The sequence below is a fragment of the Apiospora kogelbergensis genome (assembly GCF_038363985.1).
Source record: "Apiospora kogelbergensis strain CBS 113332 chromosome Unknown utg000006l_segment0_segment0, whole genome shotgun sequence".
NCBI classification, from domain to species: Eukaryota; Fungi; Ascomycota; class Sordariomycetes; order Amphisphaeriales; family Apiosporaceae; genus Apiospora; species Apiospora kogelbergensis.
Genome location: NW_027117423.1, coordinates 1121513 through 1138904, shown reverse-complemented (window position 1 = coordinate 1138904; position 17392 = coordinate 1121513). Strand labels below are relative to the sequence as shown.

General features: G+C 52.5%; 6 protein-coding genes across 6 annotated transcripts; 3 read left to right on the top strand and 3 right to left on the bottom strand.

Annotated features, from left to right (window-relative positions):
- Positions 1 to 319: 319 nt before the first annotated feature.
- Positions 320 to 1567, top strand: PG998_009190 (nad dependent epimerase; the record flags this gene model as incomplete). Its single annotated transcript, XM_066876006.1, has 2 exons — positions 320 to 919; positions 1115 to 1567. 2 exons carry the CDS (start codon positions 320 to 322, stop codon positions 1565 to 1567), a joined length of 1053 nt encoding a protein of 350 aa, XP_066728162.1.
- A 1074-nt stretch (positions 1568 to 2641) lies between these two features.
- PG998_009189 (uncharacterized protein) lies at positions 2642 to 6293 on the top strand (the record flags this gene model as incomplete). Its single annotated transcript, XM_066876005.1, has 4 exons — positions 2642 to 3143; positions 3551 to 4969; positions 5032 to 5896; positions 5951 to 6293. 4 exons carry the CDS (start codon positions 2642 to 2644, stop codon positions 6291 to 6293), a joined length of 3129 nt encoding a protein of 1042 aa, XP_066728161.1.
- A 1600-nt stretch (positions 6294 to 7893) lies between these two features.
- PG998_009188 (60S ribosomal protein uL24) lies at positions 7894 to 8542 on the bottom strand (the record flags this gene model as incomplete). The annotated part of the gene is made up of 4 exons (XM_066876004.1): positions 7894 to 7920; positions 8031 to 8270; positions 8336 to 8448; positions 8521 to 8542. The coding sequence occupies 4 exons, from the start codon at positions 8540 to 8542 to the stop codon at positions 7894 to 7896; spliced, it is 402 nt and encodes a 133-aa protein (XP_066728160.1).
- A 3424-nt stretch (positions 8543 to 11966) lies between these two features.
- On the top strand, positions 11967 to 13411 carry PG998_009187 (uncharacterized protein; the record flags this gene model as incomplete). The annotated part of the gene is made up of 6 exons (XM_066876003.1): positions 11967 to 12169; positions 12264 to 12363; positions 12437 to 12563; positions 12706 to 13216; positions 13269 to 13326; positions 13394 to 13411. Coding segments are annotated over 6 exons (1017 nt in total), but the record flags the coding sequence as incomplete, so codon positions are not given.
- Positions 13412 to 13757: 346 nt separating this feature from the next.
- Positions 13758 to 14928, bottom strand: PG998_009186 (uncharacterized protein; the record flags this gene model as incomplete). The annotated part of the gene is made up of 4 exons (XM_066876002.1): positions 13758 to 13807; positions 13878 to 14334; positions 14426 to 14495; positions 14678 to 14928. 4 exons carry the CDS (start codon positions 14926 to 14928, stop codon positions 13758 to 13760), a joined length of 828 nt encoding a protein of 275 aa, XP_066728158.1.
- Positions 14929 to 15350: 422 nt separating this feature from the next.
- PG998_009185 (amine oxidase) lies at positions 15351 to 16992 on the bottom strand (the record flags this gene model as incomplete). The annotated part of the gene is made up of 2 exons (XM_066876001.1): positions 15351 to 16705; positions 16761 to 16992. 2 exons carry the CDS (start codon positions 16990 to 16992, stop codon positions 15351 to 15353), a joined length of 1587 nt encoding a protein of 528 aa, XP_066728157.1.
- Between the last annotated feature and the right edge of the window lie 400 nt (positions 16993 to 17392).

The following is a 17392-nucleotide window of genomic DNA, read 5'->3' as shown; positions in this document are numbered from 1 at the left end:
CCTACGTACTTGCGGGACCGTAGTGGCCAAGCTCCTATCAATTCCTTCAGGCCATCAAGCACTGTCTTAGCCTGACTGGGCCACGCGTGCCAAGATATACATTTGTAATCTGAAGCTGACAAATTATCTTCCCTGTGGCACGATATTTCAAGAAGTTCCACGAATAGGTGACTGCTGCATTGAATATATGTGTTCACATATTCAGATGGCCAGCCCCAGAACTAATATCCTTACAAGAACACCCGGTTTACCCCTTATCACCACCAAAGGTTTTGCTTGAATTAAGAAATAACTACATCATCGCAAGCTACTACTGTACATGGCTCCCAAGATCTTAATCACAGGCTTAAATGGCTACTTGGCCGGTAGGACTGCCGAAGCCGTACTGAAGGCCGGCTACGACGTGCGAGGCACCGTCCGCCGCCTTGCCGCAGGCAACGAGGTCAAAGACGCCTTGGTCAAGATGGGCTACTCCGAAGACCGCATCGAGGTAGTCGAGGTGCCCGACGTGACGGTATCGGGCGCCTTCGACCATGCTGTGGCGGGGTGCCACGCCGTCTTGCATCTCGCGTCGCCCGTAGGAGAAATATTCGAGACCCCCGCGCCTGAGGTCGTGCGCAAGGCCACGAGCAGCACACAGGAGATCCTAGACTCGGCTCTGGCGCACGGTGGAGAGCAACTGAAGTCGCTTGTTTATATGTCGTCCACGGCTGCCATGTTCGAGGTCGACCCCGAACCGCGCCGCCACGACGAGACGGACTGGAACACGACGGCGGAGCGAGAGGTGCAGGAAAAGGGGGCTGACGCTGGCGTGTTCAATGCTTATTGCGCGGCCAAGACAGCCTCGGAGAAGTTGGTCTGGCGGTTTCGTGAAGAGAAAAAGCCCAAATTCAGTGTGACCGCTGTGCAGGCTAGGTGCGTCGTTTTCTCACCCCCTATCCCATATCCCTTATTTCCTGTGTTCTTGCTGCTGGTATGGTCACGATTTCCATCTTCGAGTGGTGATTGATGTGTATATCTGCGTTGGCGTGTGCATGTATCAGCATATAAAACGAAGGACTAGAACAGTTCAAACATACTAGCTACATATATATTCATACTGATACCTAAACAGCTACTTCTTCGGACCCCCGTCGTCCCCTGGCCGACCAAGGAGCAAATCGCACTGAGCATTAGCCCTATCTGGCAAGTCGTCTCCGGCATCGAGCCCCAGCCCCTGTACATATACCAGTCCGTCGTGGATGTCCGCGACGTGGCGCGCGTGCTGGTCTGGGCCGCGCTCCGCCCGGACGCGGCCGACGGGGAGAGAATCCTTTGCTCGGGCAGCCGGGCCGGCGGACAGGCGATCGCGGATATCCTGGCCAAGTATACGGCTGGCAAGAAGGAGTGGGAGGGGGTCCAGCTGTGGAAGGGTAACCCCGGAAAGGGGTATGCCAAGGGATATGGGCCGTACGAGGGGGAGTTGTGGCTCAATGCTAGCAAGGCGGTTGAGATGACGGGACAGGACTGGATCCCGCTTGAGACCAGCGTGGTTGATTCTGCTGAGGTTTTCAGGGGGTACCTGTAGTAGATATAGTTTGGAGTTCAAGAAACAGACATTGAACCTAGTCTTCTTCATGGCTACACTTGGAGGGAAGGGGGTAGGGGTCACCCACGGATCGAGTTCGAGAGTAATTGGAAAGAAAAGTCCGAAGCTGCCGCCGTACCAAGTAAGTTGCCGTAAGTATATTGGAGATTGGTGAGTGCTCATTGGCACGTAGCCAATTTTGCACTTGCCATAAGGAATCTGCAGGTCGGAATCAGGCCAGTCGTGGCTCTTGTTCGGGCACACACGCCACGACACCTTCGTTAGTACCCTACATATTACGCATCGTAGAAAGAGAACTTGGTGGTTAGTAGGAGTGACAAGAGGCCAATCTAGTCATTATCTTGGGACAAAAACATGAGAATTTGCACTTGGATCAATTCATTGTTCTTTCCCGAGAAAATAGAGACAGAAGCAAGCCATTCCACAGTTGGTACCTGTCACGCGCATTGGGACGCTCCTGCACTCTGGTCGTCAACGTCGTCCCAGCTCTTCCCACTTATCCACCCAGCCTTTGGAAAGCACTTTGGACAGTGAAGTTCACTTCCCGTCAGTGAGTGGTAAGAGCATTTGAAGGAGCTGCTCCTTTGGCTGCGTGGTCATCCCGTCTCATCTCTCAATACCCTTCCATCACGGCCATCTTCTCTCACTCCCATCTCCGCCTTACAACCAAAATACCCAACTTCGTCTACCTCTCTCTCTTCTCTCAATTTTGCACACTCGTCGCCTTCGTAGACCGAGCCTCGGATAATTGGAAGATCTTGTATGTCTACCATTCGCTACCGGATCGCCATATACTCTCGTTTTTGGTAAGTCTGACCTCGGCGATGGTCCCAGCCCGGAACCATGCCCCTTGCCCCTTGCCACGCTTCACACAATGTATTCAATGCACTGGGCGCTTTCCATCCCATCTCGCTCCAAGCCCTCGCTTCTCATTCGGCGGTCTCTCTCGGCGATCCCTTTCAGCTACATCCTCACCTTTGCACGCTTCATCATCCACTTGCTCGCGGGTAGTTGGGAACACGGCAACAAGATAAAAGGCGCTCGTGGTCAATCATGGCTCCTCGCAGGGCACTTATCAAAAAGCTCTACAAGCGGCTCGAGACAGACCAAACTGAAGATGTCTGCTTGACTGCTCCTCAGCTCCTAGAACTCAAGTTCTTCCTAAGGAACCACGGCCGCTGCCATCACGTCAAGATCAGACACAGTTCGCAGCTGGATACCCTTGAATACTTTTTCCCTGAAAACATACCCACCTTTATCTTGTCACAATTGGAAGCCCAGAGACTCATTACTAACAGTTATAGACCGTCTGCCCAACTCTGGGCTGCTCTCCAGGTCATCTCTGATTGCTACTGTCTCAATCCTTCTGGCGACCAGTCGTATCCCACGCTTGTCCACTGGCGTGGTTCCAACAAACAACGCGGCTATCACCTCTTCGCCTATCTGGATCGACCTATGGCCTCTCGAAAGTACAAAGCGAGCGAATTGCTCGATCTACGAGCTAAAAAGCCTTGCAAGGAAATCCTAAGTCGAGTGAGCCAAAACCCGGATCTTGGTAAGTAAATCAAATGCAGCTGTGCTTGTCAGCCGTTAGTTTGGGTGGTTATGAGGATCACAGCTTGGGCTGTCTTTTCCACCCCGAAGGCATTATGTTTGGGCCCCAAATACTTCTGCTCCCATCCAACTCTTGATTTTGTATCAAGTTCACATTTTGGGCGGATTTGCGAGCTTCTGTCCTGATTGTGATCCTCATATCAGCTGGATGTTCTTTCCCATTTCCCAATTTCTGCCAATTGTTCACTTGCAGCGCACACTTACATATCTCTCACCCTGCGTTCAACTCTGTCTATTCGCCATCCTATTCTTCCCCCAAACATCTTTGCATCTTTTGTTGTCCCCAAAAAGAAAAGGAAAACTGGCACATTTCATTCATACCCTTGGCAGCCTTGCTAACTGTAATAGCCGACATTGTCACAGGCTTCAGGCTTAACAACGCTCCAGGTGACAATTCCAACGTCACCATGCCACGTCGCCCCAAGAAGGTCAAGGAGGAGGCGTCTTCCACCGACAGTGAGGACCAGGTCTTGTTCCAGGGTCGAAAGGCTCCGCGTCCTACAGTCTCAAACGGGGATTCCACATCGGATTTCAAGCCTACACGCCGCAATGAGCCCGACCGCGTTGCACATGAGCCTTTGTCTGCCCCGAGTGGACTGGCTGCACAGCAGAGTGAAGGTTTTCAGCGTTTCTTCAAGGCTGTCGTTTCCCCTACTCATGTTAGAGTGACAGCCGGCGGCCGCATTGTACCCAACACGCGATCTGCCGCGTCCCCCACAACCAAATGGGACAAGGAAATACCCAATTCTGAGAACGACACCAGCGACATTGGCAAGAGCAACCCATCCGATCAACAGATGCCAACGATTGATCCTGCAACTTGCCAAACTGCACCGCCTGCTATGGCTCCTCCCATGGCTTCGCCTATGTACCCAGGCTTCCCCGCCATGTATCCTCCCATGGCCGGCGCTATGCCATTTTACCCAATGGCCAACGGTATGGGCTTTCCGTATGCAATGTCTTTTGCTCCCATGCAGACATCCTCCATGGCTGGAGGATCTCAGCATGCTATGCCTCAAGCTCCAGCTCCTCAGCAAGCAGAGAACCATACAACTGTACCTAGGCCTGAGAACCGACAAGAGTCGAAGAAGCCGAAGCCAGCTCCGCTGAAGCTGTCATCCCCAGAGCAGTTTGACCAAAGCAGGCCATTCTTCTACAACAACCACTTCGTCTATCCTCCTCCGGGCTCTGGAAACATGACTTCCCAAGCCTATCCGATGGGGCCAAGTCCTTTGTTTTCTCCTGGCTTTCCTGGCCACCCTGCGATTGCTCGTGTTGGATCGTTTGCTCAGCCGTCTTCAGTCTCGTCTCTGCCAAGCCCTCACGTTATGCCTACTCAGGCCAGTATGCCTCTGACCGCCAATACTACAATTCCTGAGCAGGTTACTCCGCAAGGTCAAGGAGCTCCAAGACCATCGGCCTCGAGCCAATTCCCTTCTAGCGCCAAGCCTCCGATTACTTCGATCAAGCCTAGTGAGATCACCAAGGTCCAACTTAGCTCGCTACGCTCACAGCTCAAGTACTATGAGGACCAGCTGCAATACAACAAGCACCAGATCGATGAGGAAAAGACCAAGGAGCAGATTGGAACCATTGGTCGACTGATTGGTCAGTTTGAGCATAACTTTGGTATGCAAATGCACTTCGAACAGACCAGCCACGGAGATAGCGACACCAAAAGCACAACCGAGGCCTCAGCCCCTGGAGTAGCAGCTGCACCTTGCCAGACACCCCACGGGAGTCGAGCATGCGGGAGAGTGATGATGTGTCAGTTCCTAAGGTGCCGACTAGCTCTGCCGATTCAAGCAGGCTTGGTAATCCTACGTTAGCTCACACGCAGTCCATGGATCAGATTCGCCCACGCACAGTCAAGGAACGACGCCAAGCAGCTGGAATCAACTCGTCTAAGGGTAACGATACCTCGGCTGCCTTGAGCGCCCTTGTTAAACGCCTAACTACCCAAGATGGTGACTCTAAGAAGAGCCTGCCCGTCATGACTCCAGCTACTGCCACTTCTTTTGAGGCCATGCACACTCCATCTGTGTCGACTGGAACGCCGACTGGTATCAGCAATGCAACCTCGCATACTGACATGCAATTGGAGTCAAGCAGCTCCCTCCTCCGCTCCCAGCAGACCCCTTGGCAGGATTTTGGGTCTTATGTCGCTGGCGCAAGAGCTCCTTCGCAAGCTGGACTTGGCCAACACGCCGTGGGCCCCAATAGCTACTCTGCGCCATATTTGGTTGGAGAGCTTCATGGCACCGACTACATGTACTCGCGAGAGCTCACAGAAGAAGAGAAGCGTGCCCGCCACGTCTACTGGGGCCAAGTCTCCATCAAAGGTTCAGGCCTGCCTAAGTTCGACGGAAAAGACTTTTATCCTCCGACGCCGACCAAGAAGACATCTCCTGATTCCAGACCCAGGCTCAGAGGATTGCTTCCGACTGGCCGTCCAGAGGTGGATTTCGGCTTTGGGAAGCCGAAGACCACAAACGATCCATTCCAGGCTGGCGGAGACAAAGGCACCGGCAAGCTCAGCCATGCTGTCCCGATCATCAACCCTGAAACTCGTGATCCGTTGGACTGCCTCCAGACACCCAGGGCCAAAGGCAACAATGACGCCAAGTCGTGCACTGCTTCGACCAATGATCTGAAACCACCCTCACCCAGTCACTCTGATTTTGATCGGTCAAGGTATATATCGTACTTCATCTTTCTGAAGTGTTCACACGAGCTAACCGGACTTAGTAACAGATCCAGCAATGACCTGTGGCACACCATGCTGAAGAAGGGCACAGCCAGCGGGGTTGCTGTACCTAGCACAGTATCTTCGACCACTGCGATAGGTTACGTCCCCCCTCTATCCAGCCACGGTACAGCATCACTCGCTCCCGCTTTTGTCAATGCCAATGGCCATGCCGCACGTTCAGCTTTACCCAAAGCTGAACAGGACCCTCTTGGTATGTCTGCCGACAATGTGGGAGAAAATCGACCGCCCCAGCAGCCAACTCTTAAGCAGCAGGAGGACATTGCTGACTTGCATCAGCGAATGCTCCGCGATGCCGAGAGACGGGGCATCAGCTGGCAATGAGGAAAGGTGGATTTGACTACATCCATCAACTCATCGATTATCGATTTCTATCATGAGCAAGAGACATGAAGTCTCAACTTCAACTTCAACGATGCCGTTCGATTTGGACCTGGCCTGACAAGGCGGCGGTCATACGCGAAACCACGTTTCATCGGATATACCATCATCGTTTGTACAATTAGCTTCATCTGTATGACCAAAGGCCCATGGTTCATGAGAGGCCGTAGCATTTGTTTTTTCCGCGTTGCATTCATTTCCCTCGAGGATAGCAGTCCGGAACGACTAGGAGGAAAGCTTTGTGCTTGAGCTGGTTATACGAGCAAAGGCATGGCAAACCACCATATGCCAATTATCGAGCATTAGGCTCAGCTCAACCCAGCCCAGCAAACTCAGCACTAGTTCATAGAGATACGCAATTCACTTCATAGCTATATGATGATGGTCTGGCTTAAGCAAGTCGCCCGGCGGATGAAAAATGCAGAGATAGAACACTGAATACCTTAACTAATAAGTTTGTTGATTTCTACCCACGTGATTTAACGATGTAAGATGCGGCGATATCATAAGCGACTCACACTGTTATCCTAAGCAAGAACAAAGGCATTGCAAGGCGATATTAGCCCATGACACGTCGGACTTGCTCTTGTCTCGCTCGATTAGCTCTTCCACATGACTTGATTATTTCCGTCGGAAGTTGTGAATCACAACGAGGCTCACGATGGTTAAGACAGACGCACGTCACCTTGGCAGAGTACTAAGACGATGTTCTCTCAGCCATTGAACAAACTGCCCTCCAATCATAACATGAGACACACCGTAGCGGAAGGCAGAAGTTGAAATAAAAAGTTATATTCTAGAGCTCTCCCTCATGGAGCGACAGCACCTCAAAGGAGATTATATGATAATGTGCCTCACCATCAAACTTCCAGCCTCATTGACACGAAGTCTAACAAAAAGTCTGCAGGCGAGAGCGATGGAGCATGATTCATAGATTGCCCATCTTTTGGTTTGCTCTTCGCCAGTCGTATACCTCGAAGACCATGGGTTTACTGGTCAACGCGGAGATATCCTAGCGGTTGTATATGCATATCAAAACAAGCAAGCATGAAATGAGAAAGTCACGACAACTTACCAAAAGCCAGCCCAGGAACATGTTTCGGATCAATGAAGATCTCATGCCTGGGCCAATGAGGTTTTCAGATGTAGAAGCTAGGTGAAGCAGGTATGATAAGAAGCCAGTCAAGTCAAGTCGAGTCACAAGGTCAATGACAAGCAAGCGAGCGATGAAGCAGGCTTCGGGATTGAACCTCCCATGGAGCATTTCACAAGCTATGGCAGAAGCGAGTGAAATGGCCATTGTGTGTGTAAATGTTTCTCTTTTTTGTCGTAGTGGTTGTGGCATCTAAACGCTGGAAAACCCAAGCCAAAGCCAAACCCTATCTCCTCGAGTCGCTTCCAGTAACCTTTTTGGGAGCCGAGGAGCCGAGTTGTCCGTTCCGCAGACGCCGGTGGTATCCTTTTCCCTTTGTACCTCGTGAATGCCATGCCCATCGAAAATGTTGGCAACGCAACAAAACGCTGCTTCATCCCCACAAGCGGGTCATTCCTTGTAGTCGTAATAATCCGGCTGGTCTCGTGATTGTAGTAGAACGAAACAGAAGAGTGGTCGTAGCAGCTGCTGCGGGAGCTAACAGTAGACGAACGACGTCTAAGACTGCTGCTTCTTGCGGAGCTCACGGCCGATCTTGATGCGCTCCAGGATGTCCTCACGGTCCTTGTCAAGAGCTTGGTGATGACGCAGTTGGAGGGGTGGATGCCCAGAGGAACGGACTGGCCGGAGACCTTCTCGCGGGTGACGCGGTCGATGTGGATCACGTACTTGAGACGGTAGACCGAGGTGACCTTGCCCTCACGGCCCTTGGCACCGCCACGGACGATGGTGACCTCGTCGTCCTTGCGAACGGGGATGCTGCGGACCTGCAGAAGATAGGTCAGCATGATTGTTGCGATTGGGCCGAAGCAAAATCGGGAATTCGACGTACGTTGTACTTCTCACGGAGCTCCTTGGACAGAGAAGCGCTCATGATGTTGCGGCGCACCGAAGAGGGAGCGGAGAAGTGAGCCTTTCTCGACTTGCGTCGAGAGCTGGCGGTGCCTGGAGAAACACCACGAGGTCAGCAACTGCGAATCCAGCCATCGCAGATCAATTGGCAGCAATTCAACGTACCGGAGGCCAAGTGCTTGGTCATTTTTGCTGTGGTTAGTCGAACGTGACGATGGGTGTTGACTGGGCGTGTTGCGTTCGGGAAGTGAAGTAGCGGAATGGACGACTTTTTGGCATTTAGCGGAGCAAAAAAAAGTTCAGGGAGTTCAGAATTTCCGCCCTTGTGTGGTGTGCCCTAATGTCTGCAAGTGCTGTGGGTGGTGCTTCGTAGTGGGCTTGGGGTGGCTCAGCCATAATAAGCCACACCACCCTCCGTTCCGTATGGCTCGTTAGTTTAAACCCTGCCACCATTTTTGACCGACTTTTTGACTAGAGTCACATCGTGCAATCAAAGTATACTGCTCTCGTGTCGCTGCACACGCACACACACTCTATAGTACTCAATAAAATATTGCCACTCACAGCTAATTGGAGCAAGCCCGCTTGGCTTAGTGGTAAAGCGCATCACTAGTAATAGGATCGTGAGTTTCTCAGCCCATGACCGACGACATGATGAGATCACTGGTTCGATTCCAGTAGTGGGCATCTCGTTCTTTTTTCCTTTCCGTGTCTGGGTTGATACATTATTTTTGCCCCTTATCTCAGTCTCAACGACGAACAATGTTGCATAGTGTCATCGTGTTGTAGATGGCTTGAATACTTAGAGTTATTCTAGTATTGTCTCCAAAACCTTACATCTGTTATGCTTATCAATTCATTTTTGAGTGGTGCGAGGAGATGGGGACTACTGATAAAAGGTGAGGTGGATAAGTATTCATATTCCATAAATTCATAATTGCTGAGTACGAGTAGCGATGACAGCAAAGCTAGAACACGTTCTTTTATCCATTTGCAATTGCCCATGTTATTTATCCCCTGGCAGAGTAATTCGCTGGCCCTTTCGACCCCAATCTGTTGTTACTAGGCCGTCCTCAGTGATGGCTTGGAGGTAGTGAATATCGGTCGCGATTGATTTGCAAGAGTGCTAATGAATCCGACAATGGAAACTTTACTCAATGGAGATATCACTAGGTTGCCGGGTTCTATCCATTACGATCTATATCGTGGCTAACAACTTCGAAGTGTAACCCAGATTGAAGCAATTATAGCGGGCTTGAGATCTATTTCTACCTGGAGATAGACTCTGTCTTTCTCGTCTAATGGCCACCTAACAATTCTTGCAATCTGATATCTCAAAATAACTGCCTTTCCAGGAGAGGCGGCGACTGGGAAGGCTCTGCCGAGAGAGCAGTTTTGGACCACGAGATTCCTGACAGCAAACTCGGGCTTTTGCACTTGGAATTGGCACGACGTATAGCGCACAGCTGACTCTCTCCGAGGCTGCCCCCTAAAACGTATAGCCATGCACACGAACGACATGGTTTAGCTTTCCAGAAACCCTCGTTTCTACCTTCCCTTACAAGGGCACGACGTATACAACGGCCGACGGGTGGTATGTGTAGCTGGCTGAGATACCAATAGCCACACTCCTCTCTCTCAGCATAACAACATCGTCACGCCAAAGTGTAACTCCTGCACCGACAACGGAGTACGCTGCCCATCAATTTCCCCGCAGACTGGCAAGCAAGTCTGGCCGACGTGTACATTTGGTTGGCAGTGATGGGGAAACACAGGGGGAAAAACAAGATATGGGGTGGCTCCAGCAAGCCCCTTCATAACTGAGCCCGTTGGCGCATACATATATACAAGAGAGCTAGGAGATGGATCGCCCACAGCTTGCATAGCTATGCCGCCGTGGAGAATTAGGGGCATTTGATGCCATCCACTGGGGAGCTCGAAAGCAGAGGGGTCTTACCCGCGAAGAGCGAGAGGCCTTGGAGTCGCTAGTGCAGATGATGTCTTCCTTTCCCTACGACTGATCACATGCCTGATGTCTGTCACGTAGCAGTGGCCGAAACCAACAGGAGGGGTAGTAACCCGCACTGCAGCATACACACTCCGTAAACCCACACCGTGTTTGTCGACGACGTTCGGATCTACCCACATCAAGTCGAGAAGTGCGCGCGGGAGAGAATCCGTACCGGCCTGCTAGCTAGCCTTACCTTTAGCAAGAACAACAACACAAGAAAGTCGAACTCGCCCAAAAGTGCCGGATGACTGCCGGGGATGATGGATCGCTCAAGGCCCAATGAGACATGCAGTGAGTGCAATGTGCATTACATATCACCTTTCACATGTGAGCAGTGTGCTGGGTGGGGTGATGGCCCATTCATTGCTTCTGGATAATTTCCAAGTTCCCTGCTGACCGCGTGGCTACCCCGGCAGCACAGCGTTACCTGTCATCTTGCCCGCCGTCACATCGCTTCCGCGCCACGAGCGTAGCCGGTGATGAACAATATACTGCATGTATGATGCATGAGAATGCATACCTTGCTGGGCGTCAAAGACTAAACATTCTCAAGGCGATGCCCTGCCAAGGGGGCAGCACTGACGACTCTGACTATCTGAGGGGGAGCGGGGGCACCATGTCCACCTGCCAGAACACCTGCTACCACCAGTTCGTCGCGGCTGCCGCCAGGCACTTGGCACCAGCACCCCCTCTCTTCCGAATACCTTCTACATAGTATATGTTTTGCGGATTGGAACTACGAAACGCTGAAACAGGGTGTGGGTGGTATTAAACTATTTCACATATATTACCCATTTTCCAATGCAGGTCGAGGGAGCTTTTCTTGCATGCGCATCTTGGCGCGACTGCGCTATTGGCGTGTCCAATCTTCGACTCCCCTCTCGCTTAGGTATGTGCATGATAGGGCCGCCAGAATGTGTGTTCCGAAAAGGGTCCTGGGTGCATTGCCAACCCAATCCGGTAGCAAGCAACGTGTAAGCTGTTTCTTCTTTTCTTCTTTTTGTTCCGTAACGTCATCTCGGCCAGTCAGTCCGCATCATGTGAACCCGCCGACTATCTCTCCTTCCCGTCGGCCCGTTTGGTCTTGCAGCACCAAACAGGAATTGGCAGTCGTCCAAGTGTTGCAGGCCAAGATGGCCCAAAGTCGAGCCTAGCATCGCAACGGCGGAATTGGCGGCCGCTGCTAGCTCGATTCCTCAGCTGAGCTCTTTTTTTTTCGTTCCTTTTCCACGATACATACACATGTACACACATACACACACGTTATTAGCTCAGCTAGGCTATCCGGGCCAGGGGGACATGGATCCTGATCCTTGGTGTCTGTAGGGGGCATTCCGTGCCCAGTATTCAGCATTCGGTGTCCGCCCCCATCTCCCCATCTCGGGCGAGACTACTAACGGATAGCTACGCTTACGATTCCTCCGTCTTCGTCTAGTCGTAGCACCTATCCAACTATACCTGCCCCCGTTTTCCAACTAGCCTGTGTCTCAGCTCCCTCTCTTCTGTCCTTTTCTCCCCCAGATGCCGCCAGACCTGCCCGTGGTTTGATACTGTTTGCTACCCGATCCGCGGCTTGTGGAACAACGCTACCACCTTGAACATGGATGAACAGGGGCCCCGACCGTCCGGGAACGTCGTCGCACATGCAGACCCCCATTCTCAATATGCCCATTCGGCGGCGGAGTTGCCTCCGGCGAACATCCTCAGTCCCTTCCAAATCCACCCGGTAGAGACGCTGAGCGACCTCGAGGTCGACTCCGGCCGTTCAGACTCAGACTCCGCAATCGGCTCCGAGATCTCATCGTGAGTCCCCGAGGCCAACCGACGGTCATGCACTCTCACAAGAAAGTCAAGGGGGAGCAATCCGGACTGACCAATCATTGCCGTCGCACTGCAGCATGTCAACTTCGATAAGCACTTCGGATTACCAGTTTAGATTTGAGGATGGCCGGCGATATCAGAGCTCCAATGATAAGTATCATTTGCCAAATGACATTGTACGTCACACACACACACACATGCAGGTACCTACAACCACAAGTTGGACAACAGCTGACGCGCAGCTTGCAGAGGGAAATGGATCGCCTAGAACTGCAGCACCTGTTGTGGATGGAACTGCTCGGTGGCCGGCTCCATCTAGCACCGCTGCAAAAGATAAACGTAACACATGCTCTCGACGTCGGTTGCGGCACTGGCAGTATGCAACCATCCTTTTTTTCCGCTACTATCTTTTTCATCTTCTGTTTTGTGCCTTCATACCCGAACTATCGTGAGATGGATGGCCGGCACGATGTTTGTTTCGGTCCCGTAACTTACACGATTATCTCAACGACAAACAGACTGGACCATCGAGTTCGCTAGCCAGAACCCGCAGGTGCAGGTCATCGGAACGGACCTGTCGCCGATCCAGCCCGACTACGTACCGGTGAACTGCACCTTCTACATTGATGACGCTACCAAGGATTGGTCCTTCCACCAGCGCTTCGACTACATCCACGTGCGCATGCTGACGTTCGGCATCACCAACTGGGAGAAGTTCATCGACCAGGCCTACCAGTACCTGCAGCCGGGCGGCTTCCTCGAGCTGCAGGAGTGGAACGTGCCCCTCGAGAGCCCTGACGGCTCTCTCAAGGAGCACCATGCCCTCCACCGCTGGACCGAGGTCATGGACCGCGCCTGTACCAAGGTCGGCATCGACATCCGCTCAGCCGGCGAGCACGCCGATCGCATGCGCTCCCGCGGCTTCGACCATGTCGTCGAGCGCCGCCTCGGCGGGCCAATTGGGCCCTGGGCAAAGGGGGGAGAGGCAGAAGCGCATTGGCTGGATGGGACGGCGCGACCTCCAGGATGGTATCGACGGCATGAGCAGCAAGTTGTTCAAGCTATTGGGTGATTTAGGTAGCGATACAGACATCAACAACTTCTTAGCCGAGGTTAAGGCAGATATTAATAACCCTAATGTGAGTATTGTGGCCCGGAATCTTCGTCCCCTTGCCATAGAACATCGCTAATCTATACATTGTACAGATTCATGCTATCGTGCCGTTGTAAGTAGACCAAAGGACTCGAAACATCTCTGAATGCGGGCAGCAGCTGCTACTCAACCTTGCGCTTGATTTACTGACCTAATTTTCAGGACCGTTATTGTTGGACAACGCCCTTTCAATAGTTGATAGACGGCTTATGCAAACTCAACCTTGAGGAGAAAGTTTGCTGCCCTGGAAGCTACTTGGACCCCAGGTTGGGAGACAACGCATATGAGAGTCATTTTCTACACTTCACTTCAAGCGTATATTTCTAATGTTGATATTTGTTGTCTGTTACAATATATAGTATGGTACATATATCTATGGCACTCATCTGCCGAGACCCCTTTGCAGAAAACAGATGATTATTCGTCAACAGTAGTCTGGAAGTTTCCGTGGTCGTCATACCTGGCCTCTGTGATTGTGGTAGTCAGCACATATCTTCGTAGCAGATCCTTGACAGGAGAAAAGAGTAAAAGACTTACTAAAGAAGGTATAACTCAGCGTGACCGTCTCCACGCCGCGCATATTCATATCGTTCAGCAAGTCTGGGTCCAGGTAGAAGAAGACGGGCATGTCGACCGTCTCGCCGGCGTTGAGGCGCTGCTCCTCGAAGCAGAAGCACTGGATCTTGGAGAAATAAGGCGCCGTCTGGGCGGGCGTGACACTGTAGGTGGCGACACCGATGATGTCCTTGTCGGACGTGTTGGTGGCCGTGTAGAAGGCCAGGGCCGTCTCGCCGGGCAGCACGCGCACCTCGCGCTGCTGCGGCGTGAACTTCCAGGGCAGGATGTCCGACACCGAGGCGTTGAAGGTCACGCGGATGCGCTTCGCGTCTGTCACGGGCACCAGGCGCGTGGCCGGGTCGAAGTTGGGGTCGTCGGAGCCGCCGTGGCCAGGGGCGCGGACGGGTTGGCCGCCCCAGCCGGTGGTTTGGCAGATCTAGAGAAGAAAGACAAAGGGGATCAGCCTTCTCGGGTTCCCAGCATGGTGGGGATGGATATATGAGGGGTGCGATTGGGACTCGTCATACCATCTTGTACATGGGCACACTTCCGTATGAGAAAGCTACCGTTCCCAGAATAACGCTCAATGTGTAGTACCTGTTTCAACCCCGCCAAAGTCAGCCATCGTTCGAGTTGCTGTAGCCTTCGCGATATGCCTTCTCCCTCTCGGCTCCATTGTGGTAGCCTGGATATAGTCCCCCCTCTTCCTCTTTCTGTGACGCTTTCCAATTGCTCCAACAAAACCAAAATCCAAGCTGCCAGCTAGGTAACACACGTACATGGTCGTCCGGTTCTTGTATCGGTAGAACTCGTGCATCTTCTCCATGCGGGCCCCGTGGGCATCTTGGGCCTTCTTCTGCGCACTACTGGAAGCCGTCCGCCGCTGAGCACCGCCAAACTGTGTCTTCTGCTGTCCGCGACTGGCATTCAGAGCCCTCCGGCACGAGGAACAGGCCCATCGCGAAGGGGCCGACGGTTGCTGGAACGTGTTGCGCAGCGACGTCGCTATCGTTCGGGGAAAGGCGTTCATTTTGGGGAGCAATTGTCGGGGCGCAGACCGTCGTCTTGGTCGGCTCTCGACAACGAACGGAACGGGGTGCCTCGGAGTTTATCGTAGTGAGGGTGAGTTATACACGACCATCTGCCAAAGGTGCGATGTCGTTCGATGATTGCTGGATATTGTGCCCGCCGGAGCGAATTAATTTTGGGGTACGGCCATTGGACCAGTATGGAGCCGGTTTGCAGGGGTAGCTTCTACATAAAGAATTCGGGGTCTGGCGATCTGCAAAGACCGACCGAATGCATCATCCATTGGATTGGCAGGTCCCGTACATCATCCAATTAACGGATTATCGAAGTACTGTTGTTATTTCCATTCTGCAATCTACAGGTACATAATATATACAAAAACTCCAACCCATGTTATGCCTATGCCTCTGCCTACGCCTACGCCTATGCCCTTTTCCTGTTCCCGTTGACCAAAGCCTTTCTATTCGTCGTACTATTCGTGCTGTGTTTGGCGTTTGGCGTCGTAGTAGTAAATCGGGAAAACACTCTTTCGAGTATCTCCACCACAAAGATCTGAATTATGAGAAGTACTATACGCAGGAGACGATCCCTGATTCCTATGCGCGGTTGACGGCCTCGGCTGTAGGTGGAATCTACGAACTCAAATGGCAGTTTCGCTCCTAAATGCTCCTTCGCGACATACAACCCGCTGCTGAAGCCATCTTCATGGAACCCGTACTTGGTCCATGCACCCGCATAACTGATGCCGCGCTTGTTCTGAATGCGGTGCAGCTCGTTCTGTGCCCGGACGGCCTCCGCGTTGTACACGGGATGCGAGTACGAGTACCGTCCTTGCACGGTATCGCTCTTCGGCTCCTGCAGGGGGTTGAGCGTCACCAGTACGTCGCCGAACGGCCCCCTCGGTATGTGCTGGAGGATGTTCATGTTATATGTCAACGAGACCTTGTCGACGTCCCGGCCGGTCCATGGATTCGAAAGCGTGAGGTAGTTCCATGCGGTCCATGCCTTCTGCTGCGCCGGGAGATGTGCGATGTCGGAATGTAGCACCGCCGTGTTCTCGGACGTCTTGAAGGCAGACATGATAGCCTTCTCTTCATCTGTGGCAGATGGTCCAATGATCTGGCAGGCTTGATCTCCGTGCGTGGCGAGGATAACGTGGTCAAAGGCTTCCATCTTCCCGTTTTCGAAGTGCAAGCGCACTCGGCCATCATCATCGTTGGCGACATATTTGACTGCTGTGTTGAGAAAGAGGTGATTTGACGGGAACCCCTTCACAACGGCATCAATGTAAGACTTGGCTCCATGTTCTAGGGTTAGCCAGTCTGGCCGCGTAGCGATTGTAGATAGCAAATGGTGATTCCACATGAACCGCACCAACGTTATCGCAGGAAATTCAAGACTGCATTTGTCTGGGCTGGTGCTCCATACAGCCGCTGTCATGGGTATGAGATAGTCGTTCTTGAAAGCTTCTGAGTAGCCTTCCCTGTCAAGATACTCGCCAATGGTGGTCGTCTCGTCGACGGCACCCTTGGTGCCGTTGGGCTTGGCATGGCTATCAATGTCGATTTTCAATAAGTCCAAGGCAAACTGGTTGAACCGGATGATGTCGAATATCATCCTCCAAAATTTGGGCGAGAAGAGATTCCACCGTTGGCAGAAGATAGCATCGAGGCCAGTTCCTGCCCATTCGAATTTGCCACGATCTCTGGAGACGCTGAAGGTCATCTCCGTCGGGATGGTTGGCACCCTGACCCTCTTCAAGAAGTTGATGAAGTTGGCTGCATGGCGTCAATCCTTCTGTATGGACAGAACGCAGGAGGTTCGGGGGCTTACGGTAGGTGGCTTCGTTCAGCACGATGAAGCCCGTGTCGACGAGACATCGGAATTTGTCCTGCTTCCATTCCACAGTATTGGTATGACCGCCGAGTCGATCGGCGGCCTCATAGAGGTATACATCGTGGTGAGTCCTATTGAGGGCCCAAAGCGATGCTATACCGGCAGAGCCGCTACCGACTATAGCGACCTTCTTCCTAGGAACCCAATTAGTTGATGATGTCATGGGCATTTGGGGAAAATCTCAGTCAACTAAGAATGAGCGGCACGTCGAAGGACCCGAGTCAAAAAAACGGCGTATATAGCTAATTGCCAATGCGGGAGGGCAGGGGGCAAAGACTAAGGCAGGTACTGGAGTACGAAGCACGAGGAAAAGCCAGGAGCCGAGGATGGAAAGGTGGAAGAGGGCGGTGAGGTGAGTTTGCTGGAGCTGAGGCGTCGAGTCCCAAGATCCCAACCTCATAGTCATACGAGCAGTAAGGTAGTACAGCACACTATGACTCCAGCAGAACTCCAGTGCAGTCCCGCGTTCAAGGCGGCGAGGGGCCTGGGGCTTGGGGCCTGGGTGCGGGAAGAACAATGCTAACCTCCACCCAGCATGCAGGAAGCTGGGCCTTGGCTCTCATGATGAT